Consider the following 24,404-nt stretch of genomic DNA (forward strand, 5'->3'; position numbering starts at 1 on the left):
GTCTCTCCTTCCTCGACCGTCCAGAGTACAGGTTGTCCTTTCGAAGAAAAACGAAGAGAACTCTCACGTACATCCCACCCTTGACTTCCACTGCTGAAAACGGGGAGTTACCCTCCCCTTTGCCCCACCACTCATTCTCGTTTGCTCTTCTATGATTTGCACCCAGGAGGCGTGTACACGTTATACGATCCCACCCGTTTTCCCGTAGACCCCGCCCCCTGCGCTGCGATTGGTCCGAAGTTCAAATCTGTAGCCTTATAAAATTATTGGTTCGGCGCGTCTGTTCAAATGGGGTCAATAAAAAAGTAAAAAAATATTTTCATATAAAATTGTAAAGTTGTTCAGTTTTACTACATCGATGTTAACAGTGTGTTAGGTTTCCCCTCGCTCACCAGGTTCATGTTTACATTACACTGCGACTTAAAAAACAAACCGGCTCAGCCAATCGCAGCGCAGGGGGCGGGGCCTGGCGGAATGCGGGTGGGAAAATAATGCCGCGTGCCCACGCTGCTCAAATACTGCTCCTCCACGGCGGGCCTGAGTCACACTGAGGTAAGAGTGGACATAAAGCGAGGACTGGAGGAGGGAGGGAACACGCCTTCTCTTCCCCGCTACATGAACGGTCTTCAGTGCTGAAAACGGACATTTCCTGAATCATTGCAGAGCTCAAGCTATCTGGAGATGATGTACTTCACACACTGAGCTCACTGAGCTTTCTTCTCGCTGCCGGCCAGGACAGAGGGTCCATCTTTTTTTTTGATGTAGCCGTTTAACGTAAATGGCCTGTTCGATACGGGTTTCAGTCAGATGTGAAAAGGCTGTCCTTTTTTAAGTAAATTAAATCTGAGTAGTCAACTCAGGAGTCCTCGGAAGTGGAGAAGGCAGGATTTTCCTTCGTAAGGACTCAGAAACGTAAGAAGTTTGCATGAGAGGTGAGTGGAGACCTCTTTGATACTAACCTATCAAACATGGTTGTTAGTTTTACTGAAATACTCTGAAGTTTATTGTGCGGGAGCAGCTCATGCATCTAACAGATTGGTTGCATTTAGTAGTTTAGATATTTTAATCCTGTTTTTACTTATTTAAGGGAATTTTAAGGTTCAATTTAATCGTATTTACTAGTGGGCTAACTCGTGGAGTTGTGCCAGGGTGGGCAATGTGACACGATGTCACGATAATTGGACCTTTTCACTTTACGCAAGACATATATTATGGTATTTTTTTTATTTTCAATATTTTCAAGTCTCTTTTAACTGTGAGAAACTATGAGTACAATTATTCTTATGTTCATGGTTTCATATACAGCACTAAATCCATGCTATCTTTTAAATTAATAATCGTTTAATTAATAAATAAGACACGTGTTGTATCGTTTATCACTATAATGACATGCTTCTGGAAGCTGGATCACTGATGGAGATGTGCGTTTTAGGGGTATTTACAGAGCTAAAATTATATTTTATTAAATGTTTGTAACTGCTGTTTGTAACTGTGCTGCTACTTTATTGATCTTACACTTTATTTAATCCAAAAATCTATCTTAACATCTATTCCAAGCATGCTTATCAGCTTCTGCTTTTATTAGGCTAGATGGACACTACTTCCTCAATAAGTCAACATTTCCCAGCCTAATCGAATAGGCTATGTGAGATCCCAGATTTAACGTTCACGTGACAGCATGATCAAACGCGTCAAAGTATGCAGTCACACGTGTTGCCTGAAAAAAATGTGTCCTTTCTCACTGGACTGTAATCAGTTCTCCATATGGGATCAAATGCTGTGATGAAAGTTGCAGTAAGTCCAGATGTCACTGAAAGGTCTCTGCACTGTGAATGGTCATGTGTATATTATCTGTAGTTCTCTTTGTCTGTCCGTCCTCGGGGTCAGATCACTGTCTTGTTTGTTTGTGGTCCTCAGTCATGACACACACAGTTAAGCATGCCATTGTCTTCTGGACAAGAAATATTTTTTAAAGGGTGGTGGGGATGTGGACCAAAGCTGCTTCCTGTCCAGGACTGTAGCTCAACAATGGCCATCACTTCTAAGACGGTTGGTGGTCTGATTCCTGGCCGACATCAGAAGCAGGCAGGGATGTTGAAATAATGGGCCAGAAAGGAGAAAGGGGGAAAAAATAAAATGCTGCACAATTGTTCAGACTTCGAGCGAATACAATGTCCTGAAAAAAGTGAGATGTTTCAGGAACTGAAGACAAAGGAGTCGCTGCAGCATTTACATAACTAATATCCGTTAGTATTGCTCACTCTTACTATAGCTTGGATTTGATCCTAACCCCCATGTGCACCCAGGGTTAATGAGTTCTTGTTGCTTGTTTGGTCAGGGAAAGTACATAGTTAATGTAGCCTGACCACAAAGGGTCACAAAAGTTGTAGTTCTTAAGGGTGAAAGTTGATTTTATGGCTCACTTATTTTAGGTAATGGACTTGTGTTCATAAGATTGTAGGACATATGCTAAATTTGCTAGCAGAACAAACAGTACCTATTCACAGATGAAGCTTATATTTTTTTGGGGAAAAAATGGCTCAAAAAAAACACGAGTATTCTCTCAGTAGACTGACCTTTAGTGAATGGAAAACTACTTTAAGCTGTGACTATGTGTTCTTTTCCACCCTGGATGAATCCTCTTGTGTGACACTGGTTACAGTAGCAGTTTTCACTCTCAGACACCGATATAGCCTGTTTAATTTTTGATGCATCTTGAATGAAGTTTCCGAGTTAGTGCGTCACAAGTGCCACTGATCCTGTGCAGAGTTTTGACAGACTGGAGCTGCACTGTTCACTGAAAAGGGCAACACAGTTGACTGTAGCCTAAATGTGTGCTGGATCATTGCAGTTCCCTTCTAAATATAGCCTGAACTGGGACAGATTCAGAAGATTCAGGTCCTCCACATATTTCAACAATGTTTATACATAGATGTGGTCATTTCAGCAAGTAATCATATGCTAAAGTACTGGTATTGTTCTCAAAAGTAAAGGTTACTAAATGGGTCCTGGTCTGGGTGTATGATATAGAAAAATCAATGGTACAGAACCTTTACATTATATGAAGATTCCTTAAACTTTAAATTCAGACATCTTATTTTACAAAAACATGTCTTTAAAGTATCATCAGGTTAAAGGTTTTTCAGGAAAAAGTGGTTGTTCTGAAGGTCAAAAATACATGTATTTTTTTAAAGAGCGCACAGAGCTCTACCGACATGACGCAACATCCTCCCAACTCCCTGAAGCATGATGTAACTGCTGTAAATCTTATAAATAACTTTAAATCCTTACATTTTTTTCTTTTCTGCTCAGATCTTGGGGATAAATCCCACCTGGGAAGTTCACTGGCAAAAGGGAAGAAGGGTCTCTCTCATCCTAAAAGCACCCATCTCTTCCAGTGCTGTCACCATGTCTCTGGCATCCTTCCACTTGATGCAAACCTTAAAGAACTCTCCTGCAGCGCTCCGCAGGCACTTCCGGCGGGACCGCACTGAGAGCTTGTCTCATGGGGACCCCATCTTCAAGGTACACTATTTGGGTACCAAGAAGATCTTCTCCCTGGACCTGGAGCAGGCAGAGGATGCTATTGACAGACTCCTGGATGGCACACCTGGGAAGCTGAACAAGGACCATGCTCTGGTGGTGCGGCCTCGCTACGTGGAAGTCAAAGAGCTGAGCACAGGCCGGCAGCTCACCAAGACCTACCTGCATGACATTGCGTACTGTGCATCGCACACAGCCCGACCCAATGTGTTCCTCTATATCTGCCGGCAGCCGGGTCAGCAGCTGCAGTGCAGGGTGTTTTGGTGTAGCCGGGTGGAAAGGGCTAAGGACATGACGGCCTGCCTGGCAAGATCATTTCAGAGGGCACTGAATGATTGGCAGGATGGGTGTGCCACGTTGGCGCAGGCGGAAGGTGTCGCTAAGGAGGACGAGGCGCTCAGCAACACTACTGTGCCCAAAGTGTCAACACTGCCAGCCAGTCTAGGCAAAGGTGAGCAAAGTAAAGGGTATTACCACAGCTTGATTCACAAACACCACAGAAACCCACAGAAAATTTTGAATATTGGTTGTTTTCTTTTTGAAGCACAGTGTGAAGGACATTGTTGAAGGGGTCATTTACATATCAGTAATGCAAAGGTTAAGATTATAAACAACACTGTGCAGCTGTACTTGGACTGTATATATCTAATATACATGCCTTGTGTAGACTTACAAATAAAGGTGTCCGAGAAGTTCTTCAAGTGATGCCTGAGGGTTCTCCTGAAGCAGCTGTTTGTTGCCCTGTCTTCAGGGATCCCCAGGCAGCAAAATGCTGTTTGTCAAAATATACAAATATAGCAATTGCCCTAAAGTTCAAATGGTCAAAGATGATGTCTGAATGTATGATTGTGAGGAACCATTTTAAAAACCTTCATATAATGTACCTATTGAAGCTTTTCATTTTGTTGAGTCTTTAAACATTTAAAGTTCTTCATGTTCATGTTCTGGCATCTCATTTACTGAAGATTTCTGTCATATGTATAACACATTTAATGTAATGCCTCTTTCTGTCTACAGTCCGTTGGAAGAAGAAAGGGTCTGTGTCTCGCAGTCCTCTAAGAGCCATTACCAGACGGGGATCAGGAACTGAAAGCTGGCACTGAGATGTCCAGGTCTCACCCTGATGCTTGATCTTTTGACCCCTATGGGATCTTACAAACATGAAGGCACTTTCACTTGGGTGGGTTGGAAGGAGGGAAGAGACAAAAGACAACTAAGACTGTGGACTTATCAGAACCGACTCCACCACACCCTTCTGCCGGGAAAGTACAGTATTTGCAGGTTGTGGTCAGTGTCTGAACCGATGCCAAATTTGCTGTTATTGTTCCTTCAGAACAGGGTAACTGATGACTGATGAGCCGATGCTTATCTGCTGACAATTTTTAGTTAATTTATTGTTCATCTTATTGATGTTAGTGTTGTTTGTGTCCCAGTGTAAATGCATAAAAAAAGTACACCACACCAAGTCAACTTAAAACAACCTAACCAGTTAGGCAAGTCAGTAAGACAGTTGTTTTAATGGTGTTTATTTATTACTTTTTTTTTTTTGGTCCACAGCCCTGTTCTAAGTACATAGTGATGTTTGGGAAATGGGCGATTGTGAAAGACAAAGAGCAAAATGGGAAATGTGCCTGTGTTTGTATTGGATGTGTCATGTTGGAGATTTGCGTGGGAACAAGGAGGATGCTGGGTCCAGAATGTGCTAGAACAGTAAAAATTACAACAACAAAAGCAGATGAACCCAGCAAATTCAAGCAACAAATGGGATTAGCACCAAACATGACAGTTGGGAACTGGAACTTTAATCTGAGGCCTAATAATAGCATTTTTGCCTGTATTTAGTATTTATTCATTCCCATCTTGTAATTCTTTACCATAAGAGCAAATATGTTCCCATATTAAGTTTAAGACTAATTCTCCCAACCATTTTGTTTTTCTCCCAGCAAACAATCAGGCTATTAGCTATGACCTTAAGTACTGTTTCCCCAAGATAAAATAAGCAGCTGAGTGGGTATTTTACTTTCTTGTGCACGCTTGGTAAGAGAGCACAGTGCGCCCTAAGCAGTTTGGAATTCTTGCCGTGCACCTGCATTCCAATAAGGCCATTCTGGACGCTATAATGCCCCTCCCATCCTCTTTTCCCTGTCTGCCTTCATGACTCTGCAAGTTTTTGAACCAACACTTTGACTTGGTGTTTTTCTTTTTTTTTTATTATTTATGCTAAGCTAGGGACTTCTCTAGGCAGTAACCTCAAAATACTGATTATGCTAACAAATGCAAGGGGAGGTTACATTGTGAGTGTGTGTGTGTAATAATGCAGGGTTTAAACATTGTCAAGAGCACTCGTATGTGTTCTAAGCATAAATCATGTACTTTAAACTGACAGATTTACTGTTCTGTTTGAGTCTCAGCCCCATAAATATCCATCTCAAACAGCAGGCTTAGACTTGCTGTTCCATAATCTGACTGGACATAGCTGCATGTTTTAGTAGCGTTTAGTGCCTGGCCCCAGTATTACAACTTCCAGGCAGTTAGATCAGTAACGTTTTGGACGTTTTTTATCCTTGCTGGTTTTAAACTAATGCATACTAATGCATAAGGGTAACATGTTACAAAGACACCAGACCTGCCTACTGGATCTGCAAGTCTGCTCAAGGGTTTTTATGTCTAATGAATGTGCATGTTTTTGTTTTACATATTTTGTGTACATATTTAAGTATATATCTTATCTATTAAAAATTGAACTTTTATACATATTTTGTGTGTCTGTGTCCTGTGTAATTGCTTGTAACCATTGGTTACTGAAAGAAACCTGAAGGGAAACTAACTTTGTCTTTGATTTATTGCTTTGGAAAATGAATGAATTCCTTAGAAGATTTATGACCGAGTGGGCCCCTCAACTTTCATGTGAGCCTATGCTTAGGCTTTATGCATTAAGATACTCCACACAATCTTGGGTAAAATGTTCTAAACAATACTGCACACTGATTTTAAAACAGGCTTAAAAACATTTTCCACAAATATAATTATATACAGTCATTCTCAAGGGTCTACTCTCATGTGGATTCATTCTAACAAGCATGGTCAAGATCACTTTATATCTGTGACAATAAGCACTTTCAGTGCATCAGCAGTACATCTGTAAGTGAAAAACAATGTTTGTGGATCTAATCCATTACAAAGAAAGACTCAAAAGAAGAAAAAATGCTCTACTGATTTAAGAGATTTTAAGGATAACTGTGCAACCAATATTTGCATTACAATTCTATAGTGAGATAAATAGCACTTCTGTAATTCAGCACCAAAAGATCTTTGTGGAGTCAGTTTCCACACGTCTTCAAATACAAGTGTTTATATGTCTGCTAGTTACAAGACTTCTGGAACTTCTGGGCTTCTGGTATCATTTCAGTTCCTGCATCTGGAGGTCGACTACAGTTCCTCTGTGTGCAAACCTGGACCAAGTCGGAGCCATGGCAGTGTGTTGGAGTTCACTGGACTTCTGAGGAGTCCAGCAGTGAGGGACTCCCACTCTTAAACCTGCGGAGCCTCTGTAGCTCAACAAGACTCTGGAAGTGGAGTCGCCTCAAGGGGTTTATCTCCTTCGTAACTAGGAGGAAAGGAGATGGAAATGAATGAGTATTAAAGACTATAATGTGTAGAAGGTCCTACTGTGCTTTCCTAGTTTGTTCTTCTAAAAATGAGATAGAATTCTAAAAGACAAGGGTAATTTAGATCAAGCATATGACCATGGACATAGACTATGTCTAAATGTTTTGGACACTCTTCCGATAAATGCATTTAGCTACTTTAAGCTGAGCCCATTGCTGACACAGATGTGCAATTGAACACACACACACACCATGTCAAGTATTGCCAATAAAATAGGATTCTCTTGAACAGATAAACATGAACCTATCAGCAACATGCCTAATGCCATAAGTGGACTGGAGGAGTATAAAGCCCTCCAGCACTGAGCTGTGGAGAGTGGATCTGTATTCTCAGGAATGATTGCACTTCTTCCAATACAAATAAGATGGGGTGGGGTAATAATCATCCAACATCCTGACCTCATTAATGCACCTGTCACTGAATTCAATCAAATCCTCACATCAATGCTCCCAAAAAGTAGAGACAGTTGTTCTTCTGTTCACTGCTCCCTATATGGTAGAACCACTGTCAGTTCCAAGATTCAGTGTTTCCAGAATTTTCTGTATTGTACCCACCCATGTCGTAGAAGGGTTCCTCTCGACTTCCCTGAACCACAATCATCTCCAAGAAGTTAAGGAGGGCCCCAGTGACCAGGAAGCGCTCTGGGAGAGGAAGGGTTTGGAGGTAGCGCATGTCCAGAGAGAAAGGATTGTCTGGAGGGGGCATGGTGCACAGACCCACCAACTCATTCACTACATCCCACACTCGTGTTCCTGTGAGGGAAATGGACAAATAAATAGGGGCTTTATGTACCGGACTAGCCTGTTATGATATGGAAGCATATGAAGAAAAGACATCATAGGTGAATCAACGCATAATGCGTTGTATTTGACCTGCATGTATTCATGTATTGAATCTGAACACCATCTCAATTCCTCCCTCTGAATGATTAGTGCACATTTACTAATGAAATACTTTTTTGAAAAGAGGTCCTATCCTATATTTCCCGTATTTCCCGTATTTCATTTCTTTTCCCTAAGGTCCATTTATGACATTGAGTTCATGTACCAAGAACAGTCATAATTATTATTTACATGACCATTTTCCCAACTCTCTAGAACTAAAAAACTGTTTTTGGTGCTGTGTCTAAAAGAGTGATGCTGTATATCATAATGGCCTCTGTCTGCCCTGTGTTTCATCTTATTTAAAAACCAGTCTGAGCTGAAACACTTATATCAGGGTTCTTCAGTCCAGCACATCTTAGTGATACCCCGGCTTAAGCACACCTACTAAATCTGAAAATGAAAAGATGAGTTGAATCAGGTGTGTTTGAGCAGGGAAATCACCAACTGTGCTGGACATTGGCTCTCCCAGACGGAAATTGAAGAGCCCTGACTATAACACCCCATTACCTCTTTTTAGATGAACAAACTAGGAAAGCACAGGAGGTCCTTCTACACAGTATAGTATAGTCACATTAGTGACAGTCCACTAAGACTGTCAGACACAAGAACAGTTTTTACGCTCAGGCCATCACCTTCATCAACAGCTGATCACCATCATCAGGCCATGATACTGCTGATAAACTCTTGCCACTCTTATGCTACAGTTACTGCATTACTGCACCATTACTCATTCCATGTGTACACTGCTGCACAATATTTAATCTACATAGTGTTGCATACTGCTGTTCTGTGAATAACACTGAAAAGCACACTGTATAGAACTGTCCTCGTAAAAGTCTATCTATACTGTGTATACTATTGTACTATTGCTCTCGGTATATTGTGCATTGTGTATTGTTTGTAAATTATATCTAGAGTAGCTGTATATTGTTAATACTAGAGAGACACAAGCTGGAACAAATGCCTTGTGTGTGTGAACATACTTGGCCAATAAATCTGAATCTTATTTTAATTCTGATTCTGATAACTCTTGACATGAATGGGCTAGGCTAAACTGTTGTAGGTAGATTATTGTAAATGCACTGATTTTTTTTGAAATCATAAAAATACTGAATTCAAAACAGGCTGTTTTTCATACATACAGTCCATATGTGAATAGTTGTCCATGATCTGAGCACTTAAAAAGTGGAATAAAATCTACCAACCTTCTGAAGTTAAAGCCCAATCTGTGATGGACTTAAGCTTCATGGGTGTGTCTTTCACCAGGGAGTCAGTGCCCCCAATGTTAACTAAGCGCTCATGATTCGATCGGATCCAGGCATATGGTCGGCCATATTTAGCATAACCAGCCAACAGGAAAAGGGTGCAGTTCATTTCCTGTATTTAAACACATAAATGGTTTTAATCTACATGGTAATGGTTAGGTCAGATTCTCACTGCTAATACGTTATTTCAATTAGAGTCACTCACAGGCACAGCAATCTCCTCCTCACTGGGCGATGCTGGGAGGAGATGGGAATCATTATTCCTATAGGGAACAACAAAGATTTGAGAGATTATTGTGTGTGATGCATATTTCTGAATATTATGACATTTCTACTAGTCTCTACCTGTTGGCCCGCTGTCGAGGGGCCTGTGGAGGTGGAGGTTTGGTCTGTGGCTGAGGACCTTCTCCAGGTAAGGGGGAGCTGTCATAGTCACTAGCCAGGCTGTAGCTGCTACTACATGTCGAACTTGTAAAGGAGGAGGCAACGGAGACAGGAAAGCCAGGAGAACGCCATCCCTAAGAGTATAAAATAAATCTTAAGATACTGGACAGTTAAAGTTTATGCGTGTTATCCGTCAATCCGCCACCGTAGGACCACTGCTGACCAGATATACTATGGTGACCCCAATCCATTGACAGATTAGATAAAGGGTTACTAATTACAATAATAATAATAATAAAAACTTCATTCAAAAAAAATATTGAGGAAGCAACTTAAACTGCTTTACTGAGAAGTGCTTAAGCATATTTTTGAACTTGCATTTGAACTGACATTAATTGAACCTCAACATGCTTAGAGGAAAACACTAACTGATTCTGTAACATCAGGTAAATGATGCCTTTGCTGGCAAACATCATGCTGAGTGATTGGGGAGAGGCAGGGCTATATGTGCTCTTGTGGACTCCTGGCCAAGAATGGTTGGAATATTGTTAATGACTGAACTCATATGTAAAAGTTTTACTAACTAAAACAACTTTATTCTCATAACAAAAAAAAAAAACAAAAGAAATATCAAAAATGACACAAGTGCTCACGGCACCTTCCATCTTGAAGAGATGATCTGATGAGTTATCTGAACAAAAATGATTTGAGGAAAACGATTGCCTTAAACCATTTAAGCTCAATAACTCAAGTCATTTGAGTTTAAATAACACTGATCTGAGTATACACAATGCACTTGGTATGTGTTATATGTAGTTTAGTAAATTAAGTGAGTTGTAGTTACTCTAGTTACTCTCGCCATTGAGTTACAACAACACCATGTGGGAGACCAGGGTTCGATTCCCGGTCTGGGTGACTATGCTGCGCTACACCAATAAGAGTCCTTGGGCAAGACTCCTAACACTACGTTGGCCCTCCTCTGTAATACGAGTGACCTTGTAAGTCGCTCTGGATAAGAGCGTCTGCTAAATGCCATAAATGTAAATGTAAATGTCTTTAGAACTGGATTGCAGGAGTGGGCAACAGGGGTCAGAGTCTGACACAGTTTACTGATTTCCCTGCCCTAACAGACCTACTAAACATGCCAATTAACACGTGAGTTAAATCAGGTGTGCACCCATGCTGTAGATTTCTTATTAGTACATGTGTGGATGCTGTCTGCTTTACACTGTCATTCGGCCAATATAAAGGAACACTTGCTCTTACAGCCTGCAACACTGAGGCCAGGCACCTGCACTGCAACACAGATTATAACTGCATAAGATAACAACTACAGGTGTGAGTTTTCTCATCAAGGTTTAAATGCCCAAACATAAGGCACACCCTAAAGGTCTCCATACTCCATTAAAACAACTTAGTTCACTGCAATCAATACAACTGAGTTTACCCAAATTTACCCAAATAAACCGAGTGGTTATCTCAACTATTCATTTTTGAGTTAGGTTCACTTATTCGGTTTAAGTTATCCCACAATTGTGCAGTATTGAAGTTATGTTAACTTGATGAATTCAATAAATGGTGCAGTTAGGTTTTACAGAGAGTGGGAATAATTGAATTTACTTCAGCAACTCTTTTTTACTTTTTAGTGACAGCAAAGAAAAGAAACAAGTTACAAGTTATGAGTATGAATTGAATATAATGAGAGAATATACAGTATATATACACTGTAGTCCCAGAAAGCAGCATTGGCCTCACTCTCACTGGGTGGGTAGGATGGCTCTGCATCTCTGTCATCACTCACTGCTAGCGCAATGCTAACCAGCGTCTGACATAATATAAACAAAATGATGTTGCGTTAGTTGCACTTTAGGTTTGGTGGCTTGCTTCATGTGACTTGGAGGAAGCACATGCTAGTATTCACTCTCCCAGCCCTGGTGTTATCATGTGACAGTGGGAGTCCTAGGGTGCAAATCAGATATGATTAATATAGTTTTTGTGTTCAAAAGCTACATTAAATATATAGTATTTTTTATGTTTCTTAAAAGACTGACTGCCTAATATGAGAGATCATTAAATTTCACAGTTTAGCAGCATAATAACAGAAAGAGGCCTCTCCTTCAATCCTGAAATGTATAAATAAACCAAACTAATCCGCCTAAGAAACTAAATTCACTAAAGTGAATGATAGCCCCACTCTCATCAGCTATGATACAGCCCAGAATCCAGTTCTAGCTCATTTGGATTAGTATCTGCATCCATCCAGACAAAAAACCCACCATATCCTCATTGACAACAGTCAGCAGTAGTTCCTCCTTGCCCCTTAGCCAGGGCTGGAAATAACGGAAGCCCTGCAAGCAGAGGGAGATGAATGACAAGCAAAAGCAGGAGTCAGATGAGTAGAGTATAGACGGACACAAATCAGCACAAATTAGCCACATTATATATATATATGATCATTTCTAGCACATTTCTAGTGATCTATCACTGTTTAAATCCCATCAGCGCCTCCCAGCGCCTTCTAACCTGTAAGGATCCTAGTATTGCCAGGTCAGTCAGGAACTGCTGCAGTCTCCTCTTCAGTTCTTTCTCCTTCTTCTGTTACATGCAAAGACAGCACAGACGTATTGAACATGAGCTCAGTCTTTATCGGTGTTTATTCACGGCTGGATTGAACAAGGCCATTAAAAGGCGAATACTGCCTTTACTGCCATCACCAACACCCATGCCCTGTCTCCTAGCAACGCGCCCCAAGCCTCCCTCTCAGCGGCTCAGCGTGTGAGAGCAGCTGGAGATCAGGCGTCAACAGCGATGTGTCCACAGCGATCATGACTCCTGTACCTCGATCTGACTGCGATCATCTCTACTTTTACATCCAATCATATCTAGTTTGGCGCATTACGAGCATAAGCAGCACCTGCTGTGACACACAATCACACACACACAGACACATACAAGCGTTTTAGCGCTTACTAGCTTACTTACACTTGCACTTGCACTCATGTCGACAAGGCTGGAGAACGTTAGTTTCGATTAATCCCGATATTAATCCCGATATTCCTAGCTAGCTAACGTTAGTGCAGGCGCACTGTCACGCCTAAAGTCAAGGCACACCAGCAGTTCATCGAGTACATCTCCAGTCCTCCTCCTACATTTCTCTAATATTAACCCACGTCACCTTTTATTTGTTTACAAGCAGCAGTGGATTTTCTTCCTCTGCATCCATTCACTTCATCTACTGAAACCCTGGCATGTCTCTACATAATTCAGTGTGATCAGGAATCCTCCCGTTGATCATCCTGCAGATAGACTGTCGTCGCAAGTAAGGGGTCGTCTGAATGTGTTGTTTTTAATGAAAAACGTAGAATCAACAAAGAGGTGTACCTGTTGCTCTTCAAACGAATGAGCAGCATTAAAAAGGTTGCAGACCAGGTGTTGTTCCAGTCAAGCAGATAGCAGATCTACTTCCTCTTGTTTAATCACTGGTCATCATGTCTTCAAACAGGCTTCCCTGCTAAAAGATTAAATCTGGTCAAGCTGGGTAACCAGCTGAGCTTTTAACCAGTATAGGGGTATGTTTTCACCTGGATGAGCAGCTTTTCAACCACTGTGACCATCAAAAAACAGCTATCAGCGGAAGCTGGATATTTCAGCAAGGTTAGACATGCTTCTGCTTTGAATAATTGTTTACGATGACCCATCCATAATATAGGCCCACACAGCCAGCTCAAGAGGCCCCAGTCTGCAGCTTTCTAACAGATATTTTGGCTGTTTTTTGTTCTGACTGTCTGACAAGCCAGTGCTCCATATATGGCCTCTTTGTGGAGTAGGTAGTTAATAATCACATCATGCACATAAAACTTATCTGTTTGGCACTGCAACACAGACGCCACTTATTTTTCACCATGTGCTCACGCTGCCAACATGTTTTAGCTGATAACAACAGTGTGCACCCTGCAGTGAACCCAAACTCTGCTCCTAAACGTGCCAAAGAATGCATTTATTCAGTGATCTAAGTTGTATGAGTAATAAATATGTGAAAAATGCTTAGATGCAAATGAACAAGACTTTAAATGTCTTAGCCCTGTTTGAGCCAGATCAATAGGAAATACAACAAAAGGTCCACCAAATTTCCTTATATCCAAACATTGTCTTTCCATTTTTTACATAATGTGAATCTGACAGTTGTTATTTACACTGTCAGTTCCAACAGTTTTGTGATTAATTAACCAATAGAAATGCTCCCAAATCGCTCGTCATAAGGTTAAGGTTTTTCCTTATCCTGTTTATTGTCCGGTTTTACAGTTTGTTTTATCTCTATATTATGAGTCGTCAGAGAGTGAAATTTTATACATTTACAAAGCATTTTGCCAGTTGATGGCTACTTTAATGTGTGCCAGCTGCTTTAGCATGGGCCCGATAGTGTGCCGCTTGCTTTACAATGTACCAGTTGGTGTGCCGGCTTCTTAATGATGTGCCGGATGGTGTGCCGGCTTCTTAATGATGTGCCGGATGGTGTGCCGGCTTCTTAATGATGTGCCAGTTGGTGTGCCGGCTTCTTAATGATGTGCCAGATGGTGTGCCGGCTTCTTAATGATGTGCCAGATGGTGTGCCGGCTACTTTAGGATGTGCCGGATGCTGTGCCGGATGCTTTAAGACGTGCTGGCTGCTTTAGGATCTCCGGGTGATATGCTGGATGCTATGTGCCGGGTGGTGTGCCGGCTTCTTAATGATGTGCCGGATGGTGTGCCGGCTTCTTAATGATGTGCCGGATGGTGTGCCGGCTTCTTAATGATGTGCCAGTTGGTGTGCCGGATGGTGTGCCGGCTTCTTAATGATGTGCCGGATGCTGTGCCGGCTACTTTAGGATGTGCCGGATGGAATGCCGGATGCTTTAAGACGTGCTGGCTGCTTTAGGATCTCCGGGTGATATGCTGGATGCTATGTGCCGGGTGGTGTGCCGGAAAAGTGCCGGCGTTTTTTCGGCTGCTTTAGGATGTGTCGGACAGTGTGGCTGCTGCTTTAAGATGTGCCAGGAGGTGCACTGGCTGGTGTGCCGGCTGTTTTAGAAAGTGCTGGTGTTTTAAAAAGTGTTGTCTTTTCTTTCTGTGTTAAAATATTACTTGCTGCGCCAGTTGGCTGTTCACGGCATGGCATGCCTGCACACTTTCTGTCTCTGACCTGAATATAAAAACATTATTTTTAATATTTTGATAGTATATTTTAGAATTGAATAAACGAATAGAGCAAATATGAGTTTAATTCTACATTTTGTGTATAGCATATTTTTATTATTTTACAAAAAAATACCAGTGGATTAAACCCTGAAACGCCTTGTCTAAGTAAGTCCTAATCGGCGCAGATGTGCGCAGGTTCCCGAGGTCACACATTTTAGCATCATTTGCCCAAAGTAGACGCTGCTAGAACGCACAGGTTCCCACGTGTTCAAAATGGCGCTAGCAGCGAGCGCTGTTAGCTTTTGTAGCTACTTACATCATTTCGACGAAGAGCTAAACGTCAAGAATAATAACCTACTATAATGCGTTTAACGCCTCGCAGTATGTTTCTGAGGTAAGCAGAGTTCTGTCACAGAGGTGCTCTCTACAGCTCGGACATGTACAAGTGTGTTCAGGCTAATTGAGGTTTTTAAATGAATGTGTAGAAAATCCGAAACTTTACATGAACGGTTTACTTATGCTGTCGTCCTCTTTAGGGTGCTTCTCTTGAGCCTCCCTCTCAGCTGCTCCATCACTGTGCCAGATGGTAAGCCATAAGGTCAAAGGTTTGAACAGTGTCTTTATTTTGTTTTGGGTTTTGAAGCCCACAGGAGAGCCAACAGGAAGGCCAACAGAAATGTCCTCTTCCCCTCTCTCTCTCTCTCTCTCTCTCTCTCTCTCTCTCACACACACACACACACACACACACACACACACACACACACACACACACACACACACACTGATTCCAGTAACACTTTCTTTATTGTGAAAGTAAAGGTGCATCATTTAAGTTAATACTTTATTATATTAACCTTTATTATCTGCATGGTTCCGCCTTTACGTAGGCCCACAAGGATTGGTAAGCCAATGCATTGGTCATATTTCCTTAAGCTTAGTCAGTTTCCCACTGAAGTGGCATTTTTCAGATGAGGAAGATCATATTTTCTAACAAAAACAGGAAGGTATTTTAAATGAAGTCATTAATCAAGTCACTTGACATGGTGTTGACCTGGAGTGCTCTGTCAGCCGTGCATGACTCACTCTGAATACTTGGGGTGATGTTGTCATTTTTTTTACCACAACAGGAAGTGAGCCTGCACAGGAGCAGCTGTGCACACATGCCCAAACAGTGACAGTAATACTGTTTAATTAGTTAATTTACCAGAATGCTCCCCTTCCTTAAAACTGTTCTCTGTGTCTATCCTGTTATCTTCACATCTAACCTGTAAAATGATGACCTTTGCCATTGTGTGTGAGGGGAAAGTCTGTAAGCGTCTGACTGTTTATCATTGTGTTGTGTTGTGTCATCTGTGAAGGGACATTTACAGCAAAGTGCCACGAACGCCACTTCTGGTTGTCCGTCAAGGCCAGCTTTCTGGGGAGTAAGGTGCAGTTCAGTGTTGAAGGTGAAATGAAGCGTATTTAACAACTTGCTCAAAAATACATGAATTATTCACTATATTACAAACTCATCTGTACTTGTGCTTTTATGGTGTACACTTGCATACTATATTAGAAGGAATGGAGGAGCAAATAGAAATAATAATGATGATAATTTGTTTTATTAGCAAATTAAAACTGATTTTGTTTGGGACATTGAACAGTAACTGTGTTTTGGGATTCAAATGTCTTTAATGAGTATTACAATGCATTAAAAGTATTAATAAAAGTAAGGTTTTCTCTGCATCATCCCCACCCCTGTTCTTCCCCACCATCTCTACAATATTATGTTGTCTAGAAGTGAAGACATTGATTGACTGGTGGAAGAGCTAAGGGATTGGCTTACCTGGCTAAATAACAAGTCTATTAACCAGTGTAGTTGAGCAGCTGCAGTTTACTAACTGTGTGATCATTATCAATCTAGTGTAAAAGCCTAGGTTTCCCAAAACTGTCTTGGCACAAAGATGCTTTTTTAGAGGGTAAATTGAGCATCGCTAAACATACTCAACCATGACTATCTTAACACTAAGATGTATTTTTTGTAACTGTGCCCTGAGCATTCACACATGGGCTTGTCAAAGTTTAATTAGGTTAAACTAAAACCGTGGTAAATAACTGTGGGAAATTAATGTACAGCACTGTGTGGTTTTCAAACCATTGTTTTTCTTCTTAGCTTGTGACCAGGGGATGGTTATCATAAATGTTACACAGACCAAGTCAACATGTTTCTGCACCAGAACAGTTGTACCTACAGGGAAGATGTTTCTAATAAGGTGGTCAGTTAGTGTATGCATCGTTTACTTTGTACCATCTCTGGTCATTAATAGAAATATGACCTAATTTCCTGTTCCAGACAGCACTGGTATTCACTTCCTGTCTAGCCAACAAGCTGCAGAATGTGGATACACGGTGGTCTTGAATCACCATGGAGACCTCGTGTTCCGGGCCTCTTACCTTGCCTGCCACGTAGACAGTAGGGTAGGTTATACAGTTGGATGTACTCTGCGTGCATTGCTGTTATTTAACTTCTCATTGACATTTAAGAAAGTATCTTGTGTGGGGTTGTAGGTTTTCATCTCCATCTCCATGGGAATTGCACCCATTCTTTTTTTTTTTTTTTAGGTAGTTAAGATTTAAAAAGTCATTCAGAGTGGTTTGCTAGGAACGGCCTCTATTCTGTTTTTTTTTTTTTTTTTTTTTTTTTTTTTTTTTTTTTTTTTTTTAATAGAGAAATGGGTAGATGGATGGATGGATAGATAGAGTCTGTTAACATTTCAATGACTGTATAACGCAGACATTTTGTGAAACTCTGCTCGATTATGCAAGTATGTACTCTGACTGGTCCACCCCTTTCTGTTCTGTGGTTGCAGAAAGACACTGATTTCAGACTCCAAGTGTGGTTTGTTAACAGGCAGGCTGATGGGAGTGTTAACGCTTATCCCTTTAAGCTTCTCTGCTCTCTGGCCCAACCCTGGAGCCCTAGAGAAATTGTCTGTGAGGAGAACTACATGGAGGTGGGACCACAGTGACTTCCTGCAATCATGCTTGGATTGGAAATAAGGCAAAATATCTTTAAATAATCTTTCTCTAAAGGCTTCAGTTCAGTGGCACTTCCCAGTTGTTTCGCAAGACGGCGTGAAATGGCTAGATCTGCTGTCGGAGGTACATGCAAAATACTGCTTGTTGGTTTATGTACAAGAGCCGGAGCCGATTAAAACTGGCTATGCTTTTTTTTAATTATTTTTTTATTTTTAAACTGAATTGCTGATGTTTGCTGCAACTGTGATCTTGAGCTCTTATGTCCCTGTTGAATACGTAAATTCAGGCAGCTGAAGTCCGAGCTGAGCGGCTCAGCACGGGGCATGTGCTCTTCTACAGGCCAGGAGACTCTCAACATGTATCTCAAACTGTTAAAGAGGCTGAATCTATGGGGTACCGCATTGTTGCCACAGATACCCGAATGCTTCTCCGCTGTGCCTACTCTTCACCATTCGCCTATACGCTTAAGGTTAGAATCTACAGGGTCAGATTACAATTTAATTTCAATTAAAACTGTAATTGTCAGTATACAAAATGAAGCTTAACCATTGTCTGTAATGTGAACAAGAGTTGTCCTTCTATATTTTTTTTTAGCTGCATTTAAATGATTTCTTTGTTTTGCCTCTCTCCATCAGGAGCAAGACATGCAGGTGGAAGCCATTGTCATGATCATCACTGTTCAGTTTGAAGGGACATCCATTCCAGTGGAGATTTCTATGGCCTGCACAAAGAGTTTAGCCAACTTCAGCCTTTCTTCTACATAATAATAATAATAATAATAATACCTGTCAAATACCTGAAATTGCCTTTCATCAACTGACTGGTAACTGGTTGGTCTGCTTGCATTTTCAGCATGTTTTGGGAACCATTAATTATTCTTCTCCCATTCTTCTCAGCTGAACCTGTGTTGGATGACCATCACATAGTCACATCTTTCCCTCTCACCCTTTCTCCTCTGGTGCAAGGCTGGTTTGGAAATGGAGGGATGAGAATAGGAGTAGGTGGAAGGATGCTGAGTGAGTGTGAGATGCATGAAGGTGGTTATGAGGCCACTCTGAAAGATCAGACTGTGAACATCAGGATTCCGTCAGAGGCACAGGGAGCTCAAATAAAGGTAAATTGTGACCTTTAGGTTGACCAGAGTTTGATGACCGTATTTAACATTGGTACAGCCTTTTCTGACCATAAAGTGCCGGCTATAAAGGAACATGACAATGTTTGCCTAACCTCTCTATTTAAGCCAAAAAAACAAATGCCCAAACAGATCCCCATTAACCTATGTGTATTCCAAGTATGGTAATGATTGTTCATGGAAATTGTCAGGCAAATGCTGCAGATAAAAGATTAGCAGAATTTTCCTTTAAACCAGAGGTGGTCAATTCCAGTCCAGGAGGGCCAGATTCCTGCACAGTTAAATGCATTTCCTGCTTAAGCACACCTGATTAAACTCTCCTATTAATTGCCAAGTTCAGTAGGTCTGTTAGGCTATGCTCACATTACCAGGCTGAAGTGACTGTCAACCCTTACGTTTATGAATGTAAAGTCAAATCTGATCTGAGCAAAAATCTGAATTGTTCAATGAGACTAGTAATGTGAACTGTTGCTCACTCTTGCTTTAAACGCTTTCATTCTCCCCCTCAGAGTGGTGTCATTAAGGGCCTATTTGCTCAGTTGTGGTCAGTGGATCTCTTTTATATGCATCATTGGGAGGATATGATCTGGCTTCACACACAGCATCGCAGCTTCCGATTTCTCCGTACACCTTACGTGCCTCAAATGCCAACTCTAATCAATGGTGAGCATCCACATCTATAACATCCACCTTTTTATTCACATTAATCTGCATTATATTTTGGTGTAAATGCTTCCGTCAATCACATCACATTTTAACAGCTCCCCTGGGATTTGTGCGTTCTCTCCAAAGATACAGTTTCTTCAACCAGCATGTTCTCGGTGACTTTGGGTGTGTTCGCTGCTGATGTGTCCCTCCAAAGTGTCACAGTTGGGAGTGATACTGTGACCTGGAAAGAGGCACTGCACCAGGGTCTTCATTTGACCTTGCTCCCCTTCAGCAATGGCAGCCATGCCTATGCACTTCAGGTCCCCTTCTCACACCGCCTGGTCACCCAAAAGGTGGCTCTTTGCTTTTCCAGTTAGATTTTCCTTTTATTTTTTGTTGTTTTGGGCATGTTGTTCTGCTGTGCAAAATTAAGAGTTGCTAGATTATAATGCCTGGTAATGTTTGGTTTGATATGTTTCTGTTCAGGTTATCAATGGACAGTACAGGAGACACATCCTGCCCTTGACTTTTGACTTCATCATTTTACCTGCAGAGGAGCACTACAGCTATAGTGCTGATGTAGTGTGTGATCTTAAAGAATCAGGCGAGCATCTAATGTATTTTGTTACCTGTACATCATGTCATGTTTTTCCATTTATCCTAAAATTCTTAATTTTTTTTAAACTGTCTGCATTCTGGTACCATTTTGGCTTTTCCCTTTGTGATTACATTTTTTTCCCATTTCACTGCCAGCTGTTCCTGCCCGGCTAGAGGGTAAGTGTACAGAACAAGGGATTTTGGTTGTTCTGCACTATGGCTCTGAAGATGTGCAGTGGGAGCTATACGTAGGGCAGCGCAGGCTGGATTGGGAGCTTGTGCGGCTTGGCGATTACAGGCTGAAGAGTAGCGATGACCACTTGAGCGTGGAGATGCCCTTGTACAGCCCTGGCATGACTTATGAGGTGCAAGTAATAACAGCAATAATCTAAGTACTGCAACAAGACCAGTGTGTAAACAAGTGTATTGCATATGGTAATGGATTACAGATCATTAACTTTGCTGCCATCTTGTGGTCTGTCACCAAAGGAGAAAATGCTCTGCACTAAAATACAGTTGTGTTCTGTTTCTAGTCGGTGATCTTTAGTTTGCTTGTGTAAGGTGTACTAATAGTGACTGATGCTGTTGGTGTGTGCAGGAGTTCAGTTTGAAAGAGCTGGTTGCTAAGGTGGAGTTCAGTGCTGTGGATGTGGTGACTCTTAAGGTGGAGCACTCTCTGGTCCAGCGCTGCATGTTTCCAGTTAGAGATTTGCTGGGTAACATATGTACATACACACATAATAGTTACACTTTTTTACCCAAAATTAATCTCCTTATTTGAACAGTAACATATTAGAATAAATACAAATACAAAACTTTTTTCAAAATTCATGTTACTTCTACTGCATTTACATTTGACCTGTTGGCGCACAGAATAAAAGTCTATTCTACATCTGCGTCTACAGACCTATTGCAGAGATGTATGGGTTTTAAATGTGTTTGTCCTTAAAAACCTAAAACACCTTAAAGCATCATTACAATTTCTGGCTCCTGGACTGACCCTACAGTCAGAAACTGAAATTGGTAAATGCTTTGAGCCACCACTAAAGGACACATTTTAGACAGCTTTTGTTAACCAAAAATGAGAGATACAGAACCATCACTGAAAGTGTAAGAAGCATGTGGACTATGTCTTCATTCTCACTAGTACAAGTCAGTGGTGCACCAAAATGATTTTGAAGATTTTACCTTATCATACAAATGCCTCATAAAGCTGCTTTAATACCTAAAATACCATGCGTTTCTTATCTGTTCATTACTTGTGTTGATGGTATTTAGCAATCCACTTTCTAGTTTAGGTGGAAGACCTATCCTTAAGCTACAGCAAATAGGCTTGAGTCTAAACGCTGCTAGAAATGAGTCAGTATTGGTACATGAATGTATGCATACACAATACAGAGAAATTACAGGATGTATTACTGGAATACATTTAAATGTCACAGTTTTCATATGACACACATTTTGATTTTTTTGCCTCATGTTCAGTGTGTCTGCCTGAAGGAAGGATGGTTGTGGTTGCAGACACGACTCGCTCTGTCCCTCCCACCCGTCCCAACAGCACCTCTCTGCTAGATCCATCCTGCACGCCTGTGGCCACAGACAGCACCAGAGCTCTGTTTAACTTCAGCCTGGACTCCTGTGGCACCACTGTGACCGTGAGCCTACACGTGAAAAGCAGACACATGCCAGAGATCAGGCAGAATTTATTTGTTTAAACCTTGGGAATAGTGCAGCCAGATGTTTGGATTTAGATTCCAATCAGACTCCTAGAATATTGTTAGCAGAATGTCCCTTAAACAAGCTCTGTTAAAGAATTATATTAGCTTAAGATAAGACTTAATTGAGTAACTTTTATTTTGGTGGTGTCCTTTCAGATCCATGCCAAAATGATTTATTGACCCAAAGATTAAATGTAGGTCCTCAAACTTTATGCATAATTACATGGTTAAGACCTAATTGATGTCATCCAGGTGGAAGGCAATTACCTGCTGTATGAGAATCAGATAAGATACACACAGAAGCTCCTTCCAGAAGAAGCCCCCATTATCCACACTGATTCGCCGTACAGGTAATACGCTATATGCAAAATACACAAATACTCTCACTGTACATTGAGGTCATATCTACTGAAAATGATTTGGAACCTACTCTTCACTCTACCTATGAACTTTTTTATAGAGGATTAGATGAGTGTTCATATTCTGCTGAATGTTACTGTTAATTTCTCTATCTATTTATTTACTTACTTGCTTGTTTACTTTCTTGCCTTCCCCCTCCCGTTCTACTCACCTGTGGAATGCTGCAAAAGACTGACCCTGCAGTGCCGGTATCCGGTTAATGAAACAAGAACGTTGACTGTCCATCCACTTCACAATACAACCATCAAAGGTCAATGGACCTTGCCTTGGACTCAGACATGATTTCTCAGAGGTAGTATTACACCATTGTTCAGAGCATGTATAGAATATAATTGCACATTTTTTTTTGTTTGTTTGTTTTATTTATTTATATTTTTGAGATGGGATAATCCATAATTTTTATTAATATTTTAATAAAAAAAATATATTGTATTGTTGTATACCCTTCAACTGGCACTACAGCTCGGAGGTTGTAGGACTGTGGTGCGTGACATGCAGGAGAAGCTTGTTTGTTGCTTGTGGTTGTTCAGACTGTACAAAAGTATAAAATATTGTAATTAATAGAATGTCACCGAGACAGAGTGTGGTCACATCTGTGCAATGCACATTGTCATGTTTTTGCTTTTGTTACACAATCAGCACCCATATGCCTGGCGAGAATTTAGAGTGTTTATTTATTTCTCAAACATAATCTTTCTCTGTTTTACAGTCCTTTCATTTTGTTTAAATAGACCCAACAAAAAAGAGAAGGCTTTGACCTCCAGTGACTGCACCACGTGGCATGAAGACCAGTGCTGCAAGGCGGAAACAAATGCATTTATTTTTTCAATGTTTATTTTCAGAGATAAATAAAGTGGATTCATGTTTGTGTATTGAAGTGAAATGTCAAATGATTAATCAGTATATAAGCCAACTCCACCATTGTGTCTTTCTGCAGGAATAATGATGTAGCACAAAAGATCAAAATTAAGCTTATTATATTATGATTGGATAGGATAGAGATTTAAGTTAGCTTAAACTGATGTCTACTTTTACTTTTGATTCCAGTGTGAAATTTTGTTGCTGTGTACATGAGGCACAATCACATTATCTGCACAATAACATATACAATACAGTGGAAAATATACAATATCACAGGTTTGGAATATAACCTGCAGTGCAGCAGCCCAGTCTTGTTTTGGATTTATGAAATGTAAAAAGGTTACTTTAGTACAGGTACCAGACACGTCAAAAGTTTGATGGCAGGGTGACTTTGAAACTACCTTAAATTGCACCCTACATAATTAGGTAATCAGCACAGCTTTTTAACTAACACAGTTAGTGTTCAGTTTGATAAGGTAATCAGCCAACCAGCTCAGCTGTCTTGAAAGCCATGCATAGTGACAATGGTGATGATGGTAATGGAGGTGGTAGTAGTGATCATCTCTCATACTCTGATTTGGCCAGGATTGGTGTCTTCATGCCCGTATGATATTAGCTAGTGCCATCATCATTAGCAAGTATCATTATTTGATCATGGCCCTTTATCTATTTTCTAAAAATAAAATACATATATTTAAGGACATGCATTTTAACGTGGGCTCCAAAACAATACGTTGTTACAACATAACCTGGAAATTAATATGAATTTGAATCTGGTAGCTTGTTTACAATCATAATTTACCTGGAATAAAGGTCACTTTCATTTGAAGGTTTTCTTCGTTCTGTAAAGTAAAATCATTAATTTAGGTGATTTTTGCGTGACAGCAACGGAGGCGGCGTATAGGACGTTCATTGCCGTTCTCACTTCGGCGCTTGCGGCGGCTTTTAGCTTAGCAACCCTGCTAATAGCTACATTTCTTTTTCAGCTGAAAGAAGCACACACAATGACCCACTGCCCTAACCACGACAGATATATACACACCTTTACACTAAACATTGACGCACTGCAGCGAGTATGTAGCTAATT

General features: G+C 40.8%; 3 protein-coding genes and 1 long non-coding RNA gene across 5 annotated transcripts; 3 read left to right on the plus strand and 1 right to left on the minus strand.

Annotated features, from left to right (window-relative positions):
* Positions 1 to 542: 542 nt before the first annotated feature.
* On the plus strand, positions 543 to 6,299 carry LOC140562211 (uncharacterized). The gene is made up of 3 exons (XM_072687666.1): positions 543 to 932; positions 3,313 to 3,994; positions 4,561 to 6,299. Exons 2-3 carry the CDS (start codon positions 3,409 to 3,411, stop codon positions 4,644 to 4,646), a joined length of 672 nt encoding a protein of 223 aa, XP_072543767.1. The 5' UTR covers positions 543 to 932; positions 3,313 to 3,408; the 3' UTR covers positions 4,647 to 6,299.
* Positions 6,300 to 6,371: 72 nt separating this feature from the next.
* Positions 6,372 to 13,064, minus strand: LOC140562210 (uncharacterized). 2 transcript variants are annotated; one of them, XM_072687665.1, is made up of 8 exons: positions 12,921 to 13,064; positions 12,269 to 12,340; positions 12,022 to 12,093; positions 9,707 to 9,879; positions 9,567 to 9,624; positions 9,302 to 9,473; positions 7,767 to 7,964; positions 6,372 to 7,150 (listed from the first exon to the last, which is right to left on the minus strand). In XM_072687665.1, the coding sequence occupies exons 3-8, from the start codon at positions 12,022 to 12,024 to the stop codon at positions 7,032 to 7,034; spliced, it is 723 nt and encodes a 240-aa protein (XP_072543766.1). In that variant the 5' UTR covers positions 12,025 to 12,093; positions 12,269 to 12,340; positions 12,921 to 13,064; the 3' UTR covers positions 6,372 to 7,031. The 2 variants fall into 2 exon arrangements, with proteins under 2 accessions (XP_072543766.1, XP_072543765.1); XM_072687664.1 differs by having other exon boundaries at positions 12,728 to 13,064.
* A 2,147-nt stretch (positions 13,065 to 15,211) lies between these two features.
* On the plus strand, positions 15,212 to 16,355 carry LOC140561582 (uncharacterized). Its single transcript, XR_011980079.1, has 3 exons — positions 15,212 to 15,314; positions 15,457 to 15,506; positions 16,279 to 16,355. It is a non-coding gene; the product is annotated as an uncharacterized lncRNA (long non-coding RNA).
* Positions 16,356 to 17,253: 898 nt separating this feature from the next.
* zpax4 (zona pellucida protein AX 4) lies at positions 17,254 to 23,309 on the plus strand. Its single transcript, XM_072688578.1, has 15 exons — positions 17,254 to 17,380; positions 17,773 to 17,916; positions 17,996 to 18,064; positions 18,228 to 18,410; positions 18,577 to 18,673; positions 18,838 to 19,055; positions 19,583 to 19,736; positions 19,866 to 20,074; positions 20,208 to 20,442; positions 20,547 to 20,683; positions 20,917 to 21,034; positions 21,804 to 21,973; positions 22,289 to 22,386; positions 22,627 to 22,748; positions 23,188 to 23,309. The coding sequence occupies exons 2-14, from the start codon at positions 17,911 to 17,913 to the stop codon at positions 22,736 to 22,738; spliced, it is 1,806 nt and encodes a 601-aa protein (XP_072544679.1). The 5' UTR covers positions 17,254 to 17,380; positions 17,773 to 17,910; the 3' UTR covers positions 22,739 to 22,748; positions 23,188 to 23,309.
* The last annotated feature ends 1,095 nt before the right edge of the window (positions 23,310 to 24,404 follow it).

This window comes from Salminus brasiliensis, chromosome 9 (genome assembly GCF_030463535.1).
Source record: "Salminus brasiliensis chromosome 9, fSalBra1.hap2, whole genome shotgun sequence".
NCBI lineage: Eukaryota > Metazoa > Chordata > Actinopteri > Characiformes > Bryconidae > Salminus > Salminus brasiliensis.

Coding starts and splice junctions, on each gene's coding strand:
- LOC140562211 (XM_072687666.1), top strand. CDS start 3,409: ATGTCTCTGGCATCCTTCCACTTGATGCAAACCTTAAAGAACTCTCCT. Junction 3,995..4,560: donor GCCAGCCAGTCTAGGCAAAG/GTGAGCAAAGTA, acceptor TTCTGTCTACAG/TCCGTTGGAAGAAGAAAGGG.
- LOC140562210 (XM_072687664.1), bottom strand. Junction 7,965..9,301: donor TTGGGCTTTAACTTCAGAAG/GTTGGTAGATTT, acceptor TTTCCCTCACAG/GAACACGAGTGTGGGATGTA. Junction 7,151..7,766: donor GGAACCCTTCTACGACATGG/GTGGGTACAATA, acceptor CTTTCCTCCTAG/TTACGAAGGAGATAAACCCC.
- zpax4 (XM_072688578.1), top strand. Junction 18,674..18,837: donor TTCTATGGCCTGCACAAAGA/GTTTAGCCAACT, acceptor CATTCTTCTCAG/CTGAACCTGTGTTGGATGAC. Junction 20,075..20,207: donor ACCGCCTGGTCACCCAAAAG/GTGGCTCTTTGC, acceptor GTTTCTGTTCAG/GTTATCAATGGACAGTACAG.